At 31.2% G+C, this 11,397-nt stretch overlaps 1 protein-coding gene and 1 long non-coding RNA gene across 2 annotated transcripts; one reads left to right on the forward strand and one right to left on the reverse strand.

The window, feature by feature from the left end:
• On the forward strand, positions 264 to 5,208 carry LOC107623409 (protein trichome birefringence-like 25). The gene is made up of 3 exons (XM_016325655.2): positions 264 to 773; positions 2,013 to 2,296; positions 4,272 to 5,208. Exons 1-3 carry the CDS (start codon positions 458 to 460, stop codon positions 5,043 to 5,045), a joined length of 1,374 nt encoding a protein of 457 aa, XP_016181141.1. The 5' UTR covers positions 264 to 457; the 3' UTR covers positions 5,046 to 5,208.
• On the reverse strand, positions 5,484 to 7,422 carry LOC107623415. Its single transcript, XR_001616459.2, has 2 exons — positions 7,102 to 7,422; positions 5,484 to 5,818 (listed from the first exon to the last, which is right to left on the reverse strand). It is a non-coding gene; the product is annotated as an uncharacterized LOC107623415 (long non-coding RNA).

Here is an 11,397-nt window from a genome sequence, read left to right on the forward strand (position 1 = left end):
AATGTTGGAGGACCAAAATCAAATGACACACATTCTTCCCTGCCAAGGAAGGTTCACTGCTAGGGACATTACCCACAATTCCACAAAATTATTCGTTTTTTTTATATAATTAATTTTGAATTTTCATAAAAAAAAATATTTCTTTTTTTCTTTAGCCCCATTTATAGCACTCACATGGTACATGTCACCATATATAATTATATGCTATTTTTTTTTATTTTTATATTTTGCACTACCAACAAACAGAACCTAAATTAAATACAAACGTTACTATCACAACAACAAGAATTATGCTGAAAACAAGTTCCTTTTTTTATTGCAAACAATGACACCCATTTCCCTCTTATATAACAATAATTGCTTAATTTCACCGTTTAGTTTGTTACATTAAAGGAACTAAGCTTCCTTTTAATTTTTCTCTTTACTTCCTCTGTTTTTTAAGCTCCTCTGTTTTTTCATGGTGAAGAAGATTATGAGGTCTGATCCAAAGCAATTTTCAACAATGCAAATGCAGAACAATGTTTGTGTTAAGATTGCAGTGTCATTCCTCTGTTTAGGTCTTGCTTTTCGGCTTCTATTGCCGGATTCATTCAGCTTTTCATCATCATCATCATCATCATCATCATCATCATCATCAATGGTGATGGAAGAAACTCCTCCTCCAATGGCAGAGGAAAAAACAGAGTCCCCTGTTTTTCATCTTCCTCTTGAAGCATCATCTGATTCTGTTGATTTTTCATCAAACAACAACAAAAGCCAAAGCTCTCAAAATGGTAAGAGTTTTTGTTTTTTAGTTTATTTTTTGTGATCTTCTTGTTCATTAGGATTGGAAACATGCATGGATTTCCAAAGCTTTCTAAACCATCTTTAAGGTTTGTTTTGGAAGAGGATCTTCTAGTGTTTGATGATCCGTTCTCACATAAAAACTTTAGATAAAAAAAACATATGAATAATTTTACATGTAGAAATAGAATATAATTTAGTTATGTTTAAATCTTCTTAAAAAAGTGAGATAAATCTTAAGTTATTTACTTGATCTAGTGATTATATGCACACTAGAGGATTTGTTCAAACTTCTAAGTTCTTTAATTAATTAATTATTACTTGTTTCCACTTTTCCTTTTTTGGGTCATTTCTTTGTAGTATGACATCAAAAACAACTTGCTAGTGTGACTGTGTGAGCTAAAGTGGGGGTTTTAAGAAGCCAAATAAAGTAAAATAAACCAACTAGTTTATGGAAAGTTCAAATGTTTATGTCTCTAAATTACTATTAGTTTATGATTATAGGTTTTTTTTTGGGGTGAAGTTTTCAAGCATTGAAATGTTAAACAAAATGAAGGAAAAAAACTACTTAAAAGCTTTTGTCGTTTTTGCATTATGTGCATTGTCACCTTCCACTTTTAGCTCTATTTCCTCTATCATGTTCTTTTGCAACAAAACATGTTTCCTCCTCAACACTACTGTTTTTTCATGTGTTCTTTTCCTTCTTCTTTTAACCAATAACCTAGTAAGTACAATAATAATATGAGATAACCTATAAGTGATTGTTTTCTTGTTGAAATGAAATGTGACCTTATGCAAATGTTAATTTTGATGTTAGAACTTCAAACCTTGGTCTAAAATAATATAAACACTTAGATTAAACCATCAATTTAGCCTCTAAAAAACTCCTAAAAAGTAAGAAATGTTTTAGAATCTTAAAAAAAATCAATTTTTTTAATAATCAAGAGAAAATCTAAAATGGGCTAATTTATTCATTGCCATCTACATAAAAACATTTTACGTATTAATTTGTTATCAATTTGTTCTTTTAGTAGAATTTAATTTTGGTGCACTGATAGTAGAAAACAGTTTCATACACCACAAATAGTTATTCAAAAAAAATAGATATGATTGAATAATTATATAAAACGTTTTATTCTGTTAGTATATGTGGTTCTAACTTGTTATGTATTAATGGTTCTAGACAAGTGCTTGTTTTAACTAACTAGTTATGCAAAAATCTGATTTAGGAGCAGAAAAATGTGATCTATTTGTGGGAGAATGGGTGGCAGATAAATCTGGTCCAATGTACACAAATGAGAGTTGCAATTTGATTGAGCATCATCAAAATTGCATGAAAAATGGAAGGTCTGATTCAGGGTACCTTTATTGGAGGTGGAGTCCAAGAGGGTGTGAACTACCAAAGTTTAATCCAAGAAAGTTTCTTGATTTCATGAGAAATAAATCATTTGCTTTCATTGGTGATTCCATCTCACGCAACCATGTGCAATCCCTTCTTTGCATTCTATCTCAGGTACTTTCACTTCCTTTAGTTATCTTAACTCATTTAGTAATTGTTAGGTTAAAGATCAAAATGATACTTGAAAAAATTATGTAATTTTTAAATTAATTCTTAAAAGATCAATACAACAGTAAATCAAGTTGGTTCTTTTGTTAATTAGATGATAATGTGTTACAAAATTATTTACGTCAAGTGTTATTATTTAACTGACCAAATTGAAATCTAATTCGCCACAGTATTTTTAGATGCCTAATTTTTTAAAAATTTAATTAATGCATATGTGATTTTTTAGTAACTATTTTGACTATTAATTCTATTTTAAAACATAAAAGATATAGATGTTAAGAAAAATGTGGCCCATATTTTATCCTTAATTAAATTTATGTGAGTTAATATTTTTTTTAATCCTATATCAACTCCCAAATACAACTTTAATTCTCTCATTTAACTTTGCATCCTCTAATATATTTCTTATTGTATAATGTGTACCAAATTCTCTAGAAAAAAAATTGTTATACATAACATTTTATATTTAGATAAATTCACAATAAAATAGGTAAATTCTAAGTCAGTTGACCAAAGATAATAAGGTCTTAATTTATTATAAATATACTTTAGCATGGAGTATTAAGCTAGTCTCAATGCAACAAACTCAGTTTTATTTATGATTAGTAGTTCCTAATGAGAATATTATTCATTTGGAGACACACAATCGATTTTGAAAAAATCAGTATAGGAATATATTCCTTGATTTCTCTCTATTTTTAAATGGGTGGAAACTCAGGTGCAGTCAACTTCACGTGAAGTTGATAACTGAGAGCTGTTAGATAAAAATTTAGTCTAATAATTCAAATTATTTAACGATTCTCAGTTATCAACTTCACGTGAAATTGACTTCACCTGAATTTTCACCATTTAAACATAAAGAATAATATAAACTAAAGCCATGTGAATTTGTCTCAAATAATGTTTGTATTAGTCACACATAAAATTAGTTGAACATATAGTTTAGTAGTTAGATCAAGATCTGGAAGAATGGTCCAAATCAATTATATAATAGTGGTTTTTCATAATGTGAATTATGAGCACTATGGTGTAACAGCTTGCACTATGTGACATTTTATGATAATCCTTGTCAATTTGTTAATGAAGCTGTTTTTGGATCACATGTTGTGGGAGACAGCTGGTGCTTATATTAAATGGTTGGTCCAATGCTGCCTTCTAAAAAGTTCAAATAGAAGTGTCTTTTATTAAGTAGGTTCATCCATTAGAAAAAAATTTAAATGTTTTTGGAATTCTGGTATTTCAGTAATTTTAATCAATGATTTTAGTTAACTATTAATCATCCTTTAAGATTAGTCTTGTGATAGTTTGTACTTTGTAATATGAAAATAATGAAATTTAAGGGTGAATTTGATTTGAGATTTCATTTTCTGTTTTTATTTTTAGAATTTTATAAAAAATAATAGTAAAAAAAATCTTTTTTTTTTTGTTTATATCAACTTACTTTTCATGAGTGGAACACTTGAAGTGCTTGTAATAATACACTTGAGAGTATCTTCCTTGATGTCACAATGAATCATACCATGTTAATGATTATTAATCCTTTTTAGTTATTGTGGTTAAGCTTAGCTTCAATCACATGTTTTACCAATACAAATTATCAATTTTTAAGAGTTATGTTAAATAATATAGGTCTTGTAATTAAATCATGATACTCATATCTTTATAAAAACAAAAATACTAAAAAAAAAAATCCCTTATTTTATAAACATGATTCATAAATTATAACAGAATTAAAATCTCAGTTTAAACTATGTAGCAGACTCCATTACAATAAAAAGAAAAGGAAAAAAAAAAAAAAGAGATTAATAGTTAGTAGGTGTAAGATTACATCATTTCTTTTATGAATTGTCATGAATTGCCTTGTCCCTACAAATTATGTACCTACCAAGATCAAAACTCCAATGGTCTTATTCTTTTGTAGGTAGAACCAGCTGTTGAGATCTACCATGACAAAGAATACAGATCAAAGATATGGAAATTCCCATCTCACAACTTCACACTCTCAGTAATATGGACTCCTTTTCTCATCAAAGCAACAATTTTTGAGGACATGGATGGAGTTTCCTCTTCAGAGACACAGCTTCATCTTGACACTCTTGACACCCTTTGGACTAAACAATATGAAACTTTTGATTTTGTTTTGATTGGTGGCGGGAAATGGTTCCTCAAGACCGCGATTTACCACGAAAACAATACAATTGTTGGATGTCATTACTGTCCTGGAAAGAACCTAACTGATTTCGGATTTGACTATGCATACAGAAAGGCGATCGGGCTAGTTTTAGACTTCTTTGTGAAATCAAGTCACAAGGCGACAATTTTCTTCAGAACGACGACACCTGATCACTTTGAGAATGGCGAGTGGTTCAGTGGAGGGTATTGTAATAGAACAGTTCCTTTCAAAGAGGGTCAAATAGAAATGATTGATGTAGATTCCACCATGAGAGGTATTGAACTTGAAGAATTCGCGAAAGCAGTATCGTCAGGATCGGATAAAGCTGCGAAATTGAAACTTCTGGACACAACTTTTCTATCATTGTTGAGACCAGATGGTCATCCAGGACCATACAGACAGTACCAACCCTTTGCCAAAGATAAGAATGCAAAAGTTCAAAATGATTGCTTACATTGGTGTTTGCCAGGACCAATTGATTCTTGGAATGACATAATAATGGAAATGTTAGTGAATCCTTAATCTATGATCAGGTACAATTACAAATTCTTTTCATACATGGGAGTTTTATCTCAAAAGTTCTTATAGTTTAAACCATATACAATTAGGAAGAGCTTCATATATTGTACATTGAACTGTAAAGTGAAATCAAAGTTTGCAATGCACAAATGAGGTTTGGACTTGATTTATTTTGTATGGAACCTTGGTTTAAACATTCACACTTAGTGTCATTGTCAAATTTTCATCAATAGAAATGTTTATGTACTTAATAATTCGAAAGGGAAAAGATCTCCTAAAACGATTCATTAATAATTGTTGAATTTGTAAATTCTGTTATGTGTGAACCCCTACTACCTTGATTCAAAGGTGATTAAACTCTCACTCTTTCGCTTTATCAATTTCTTCACTTTAGAAGAGTCTGACCCAGTCCTAAATGGTAAGCATTTCAAAGTAAATTGATAAGGATAAATAAAAAGAGCACGGTTGATTAGTGGATTAACCACCACAATGCAGAATGACACTTGACAATATACATGGATGAAAGAAAAAATCTTTGAAATATGAACCAATTTTCTAGAACTTGTGATTTTGATCTAGATATGGTCAACACTTCACTCAAAATCTCAGTATTTATTAACTAAAGAGAGCACCATAATGTTTTGAAACAGCATACAAAGCTCAAGAAACAAACTTTAGTTCACATCCATTAATGAAAACTTCTGTGACATTTTTTTCTCCTACTTGGATGCAGATTGGTTTTCATACTTCTTCTGATCTGGTTTGATGAATGGATCCTGAAAGGTTACAATACACAAAGTCAATAACAGTCACCCTATTAACAGTTAAATGGTTTAAAACAAAAGAAGTGGGCATGGGAGACATAACTAAAAACTAAAACACTAGGAATTTAGAATAACCAACAAAAAATTAGATATTCATAAATGTTTTATACACAAAATTTCGCAAACTTGGTAGGTTGATCCATGCAAGTTACCTCACCTATTAGGACATGACTCGACCATCGACTCAACCGTTGTTACAACCGTGAATGGAATAGCCAGCCAATTGCACGGCAAAACATAAATATGTTTGAGTGAAATTGATTCTACCCAAGTAACAATGTAACATTATGTTTGAATCTTACAAGTTAAAAATTGATTCTACCTTCTCAAATTGATTATGATAGAAGTAAATTCCTTTTACTTTCCATCAAAAATCACTTATAGAGGAACTACAAAAACTTGCATCACTTGCCACAAAATCAATCCGGGTAGAACTAATACTACTTAGAATCAATTCTACAGAAGTAGAACCAAACATTTGGGTAGCTTAATTTAACACTTGTTTTTGCTTGAAAAAAACCAGCAGATTTAAAGTTTTATCCTTGTAGTGAGCTAACCCAACTTGTCCATGTTAGGTATGTAACTTTTTTCGCTATGTCAGACTAGAATAGATTCCGGATATTGGTGGTTAAGAGTTAAAAAAAAGATGCTCATGTTATAAACGCTATGTTTGAACAAAGTTTCTATTGTATTCTTAAAATCCCAATATGTTTTTCATTTTTGTGAAGCAACTTATCTGAATTAACTGATAATACAACTAATGCATAAATTATAAATGATCTTCCTATAAATTCTTAACCAAACAATATGAAACAGATTCTCTATCTCAGATATGATAATCATTATCAACATATATTCCTTAATTTTCACTATAGGAATCCCTAATCTTCAGGTGAAAAATGATAACTTCCCGAAATCCACAAGACAATGTGAACAACACAAAATCAAATCGTAAGAACCAAAAATTTCAGTTCAATTCACAAAACCATACAAGATCATAGTTAACAGCAGATTGCACAATAGAAGCTAGCCCTAATTACGCAAACAAAATCTCACAAACTGCCACGAACAAAACCAAAAAATTGAAAAAAAATTCTATGAACCCAAATCATGATTCAGCTTCGGATTCCATAGAAACGAATCAAAATCGATCCTTTCGAATAAGGAAAATCTAAAACGACCGAAAATCACTAAATGAAAAAAAGAGGGAATTAATAAAAAGGAGAGGATTTTACATTTTTGACAAGGATGAAATTGGCGACGGCGACGGTGGCGACTATACCGCCGAAGAGGGTGGCAGGACCGGTAAGGAGACTCCATGTTCGGTGAATCATTTTCTTCTTCTTCTTCTTCTTCTTCTTTGTTTAGCTCTGTTTCTAGCAGTGTCAAGTTCCTTCTTTTACATGGTGAAAGGTGAAATTACCAAAATAATCCCTACCTCAAATTGGAAGGGGTTTTTAGGCCCAACAATACTATTCTTTTTTTGCTTTTATGTATAGCCCATTTCAACATATTTTAAAGGTCCAAAAACCTTTGGGAGATTTATTTTAGAGGAAGATTAGCAATGGGTTCAACAAACATGGAAAATGGTTTCTCGTTTGATTTTTGTCCATCTTATTTTTTTAATATAGATAATGTTGATCAAATGGGTTGTTCAAACGAACGATCACCTCACTCGTCCGTTTAAACAAGTCTTTAGAAATCAAATTTTGCCTTGTATATGCGGTAAATTATTGACTAGCAGTAGACCTTTAAATAAAACTTAGATTCGCGACGAATTAATCTTTGTTTTGTCAGGTTGAAGGATATTGTGATTTATTTTTTGAACAAGGAAGCTCTTAATAAGTAGTTTTTATTCTTTTAGGTGTATTAAAATTTAATTTCTATGTATAAAATTATTTAGACTATCAATACATCAAAATTAAACTCTTTATTAAGAGTTAAAATTTTAGAATAAAAAAATATACAAGAGGGTGTCTTGTGCAAAATTTTACATTATATTTTTTCCCCTTTTATAATTCTAATTTGCAAATAAATATATACTAAAACTACAAACTTTTTTTTTAATAAAATTACAAACTTCAACCATGAAGAAGAAAGGTGCCATTCCAAAATTCATCCAAAAAAAAATGATAATAAAAAATAGAAAGGAATTCATTGGGAGGAATCAACCGTCGAAAAAGTTTAAATGCTAATTTAAAATAAATTCATTCGTAGCTCAATGTTCAAGAGAATTAATACCTTTTTAGTAGCTAGCTCTACATATAAATGGAAGTAGTTAAATTTTTAGTAATAGGAGAGATAAATCAATGGATTTCACAAAACAATAAAATAAAGGTAAAACTCAAATGAAAAACGAACAAAGTATTGGATGTGTTTGACAAAAAAGAAAAGATTTGGTGAACTCAACTTCATGAATTGAAAAGCTGCCTTTAGCGTCTAGCCATCTAAGAGGAATTAAGAAAGACAAAAGAAAATAAATTTGGGTTAGTCGATCGGTCAGTTTACGTATCTGCTTAAACAAGTGTCAAAAATTTGAATTCTGTTTGAGCATGTAGCAATTCATTGACTAACGATAGATCTTTAAATGAAACTCAGATTTACGACAGATTAATCTTTAATTTAGATTGAAAAATACCGTGTGTAATATAAAAAACACACACAACGTGCACGTGCAAAATAATTGTTGCAATAAGTAAGAGAACGGAAAATGATATCAAATTTGAGAAAAAAAAAAAACAATATTGACTTCTCATGGAATACTATGTAACTAAATTAAGTATAATCACATGTAATTATTAGGATGTAAATATAAGGGTAAAAAACACAAATAAACTAAGGGAAAAAACTTGTTACATGAATAAGCCAAATGAAAAAGAGATCCACGAATCAGCCAAACCCTATTTATATACAATTCGAACCTAATTGGTTCGAACCCTATTTACACATAAATCGAACCTAATAGGTTCGAACTCCAAGTTTATAATTCGAACCTAATTGGTTCGAATTACTACCGATTTTGTCCCTCAAGTAATTCGAACCTAATTGATTCGAACTACGTTCAATGCAATTTGAAGCTAGATGGTTCGAATTAGTAAGGAACGAAGCTGCATATGTTACATGCATGGGATCGGAATTTATGAATACGTTTTGTTTCGGTAGTATTAAACGAAATGTATGCTGAACACGCATGAAAATAAATTAGTGTACGAGTTACATTATGAAGACATGATGCGGCAATTAAATAACATCAAAATGCAAAGTACAAATGTTTTCTCTCTAACACAGACATACATCTAAAGGTGGATACAAAGTAACACTGGTAACAAAATACATAGACGAACATGGGTAACATACAACTAGGCACACCCAAGCTGGACGTCCACCCTCGATATACAGATGGAAGTCTGTAAGGCAACCGCTGACATACGCCCGTCCACTGCCAACCCCAACTGGTATGCCACGTCCTGAAGCGTGATCGTGCACTCTCCGAAGGGCATGTGGAAGGTATGCGTCTCAGGACGCCACCTCTCGACGAAGGCGCTGACAAGGGGCTCGTCTAACCGGAACCATCTATCGTTCAGTCTAGCCAGATGGTATAACCCGGCCATCTGCAGGTACGGAACATAACGCTCGTCGAGTGGCATGCCTTGTTGCCGCCGCATGCTCCTGATGCATCGTTGTGGCTGCGCATTAAATGGACCACATTATTAAACCACGTACAATAAACCACTTATCCTAAACCACCAACTAAACTGCATGCAAAACCACTAAATTAAACCATTTGCAATACCACTACAACAAACCACAAACAAAACCACCTAACATAAACCACTTACATAAACTATTCACAGAAGCGCATATAAAACCACTTACAAAAACCCACTTACCAAAAACCGCATGCAATAACCTCTAAGCTAAACCATTTGCAATGCCACCCCGATAAACCACTCACATATAGAACCGCTAAAACCACATGCAAAACCACTAACTCAAATAAACCGTGTGCAAAAACTTTTCTATGTACTAACCTCGTCGTTGATGACCCCAGCTATATGAGCAACCCCATCCAACCGGTACAGTCTTGCAGGATCGTCCCCCATCAGCTGAGTCTTCGGTTCTACTGTTTCTCGGATCGAATCTGGGTCGTTTTCTCTGGGATTTGGTGGGGTATGGAAAAGGATAACTGATTCGAATCTGCTTGATTCGAACTCGTTATATAGCACAATCACTCATAATTCGAACCAATTAAGTTTGATTTATAAACTTGAAGTTCGAACCTATTAGATTCGAATTATGTGTAAATAGGGTTCGAACCAATTAGGTTCGAATTGTATATAAATAGTGTTTGGCTGATTCGTGGATCTCTTTTTGGTTTGGCTTATTCATGTAACAAGTTCCCCTATTGGTTTATCTATGTTTTTTACCCTAAATATAATATAGATATATTGAGTATATTTTTTGTATTCTCTTATAAAAGTTTTGTATGTTAATATATTTGCAATGAAAAAAATGAAGATAATAAGGATAAATTTTTTTCAACCTGTAACTTTGGATTTGGATTCTTTAAAGTTTAAATTTTACTTTAGAGATTAAAATGTGATCTCTCACCATTTATTTTATAGGTGAGACCAAGAATAAATATGAGAGAGAAACCATTCAAAAATAGAAGATTACACTTTACCCTCTAAAATACAAATTTAAAATTTAGAGGATCCAAATTCTGTAATTTTTTTTTAATCTTTGTTTCTACTTTTAATATGTTGTTAACTTTGTATTTGTGTTTTAAAAATATAGTCCAAACACTAGGTCATAGTAGTTCGTTTTCTAATAACTTGGCTCAAGTTATCTAATATCTTAGAGTTATATTTTAATGGATTAAATTTTACACCAATTTAACGTAATAAGACATATTATCAGAATTTTTTATTTTTAATATTAGAGTGGTAGTGGTGTTTTTCTTAAATGTGGATTGTTGGGGTGTTATACTTAAATGTGAGATCGTTTAACTGGAGAAGCAGAAATCGGACCGACCGATTTGTGAGAGGTACACAAATCGGTGCCAGGGATTTGTGTAGGGTACACAAATCGGTGCCAGGAATTTGTGTTAAAAAAAATTAAAAAATTTTAAGTACAGAAATCGGTGCCAGGAATTTGTGTACTTCTACAGTTTTAAAAAATACAAAAAATTACCATGTTAAAGTATATCACCACTTTTTCTTCCATAACAAAAAAAAATTAGGCACATTATCACTATATTTATTAATTTGAAGTTGAAAAGAATCTAAAAATTATTATGATACCTGGAGTTCAATTTAAAAAACCACTATCATACAATTTAAATATGAACTGTGATGCACGGACTATTTCATTGTTAGGATATACACCTGTTTTTAAATTCATTTTTATTATTTCTATTTTTTAATCAATAAACTACTCTATTATTTTAATTATTAGTTACTCAGAGTCTTAACCGTGATTATTAAAATAATTAATATGTGAAGGCTTTTGTAATCTACAATATGAATATA

This window comes from Arachis ipaensis, chromosome B02, assembly GCF_000816755.2.
Source record: "Arachis ipaensis cultivar K30076 chromosome B02, Araip1.1, whole genome shotgun sequence".
Classification (NCBI taxonomy): Eukaryota; Viridiplantae; Streptophyta; class Magnoliopsida; order Fabales; family Fabaceae; genus Arachis; species Arachis ipaensis.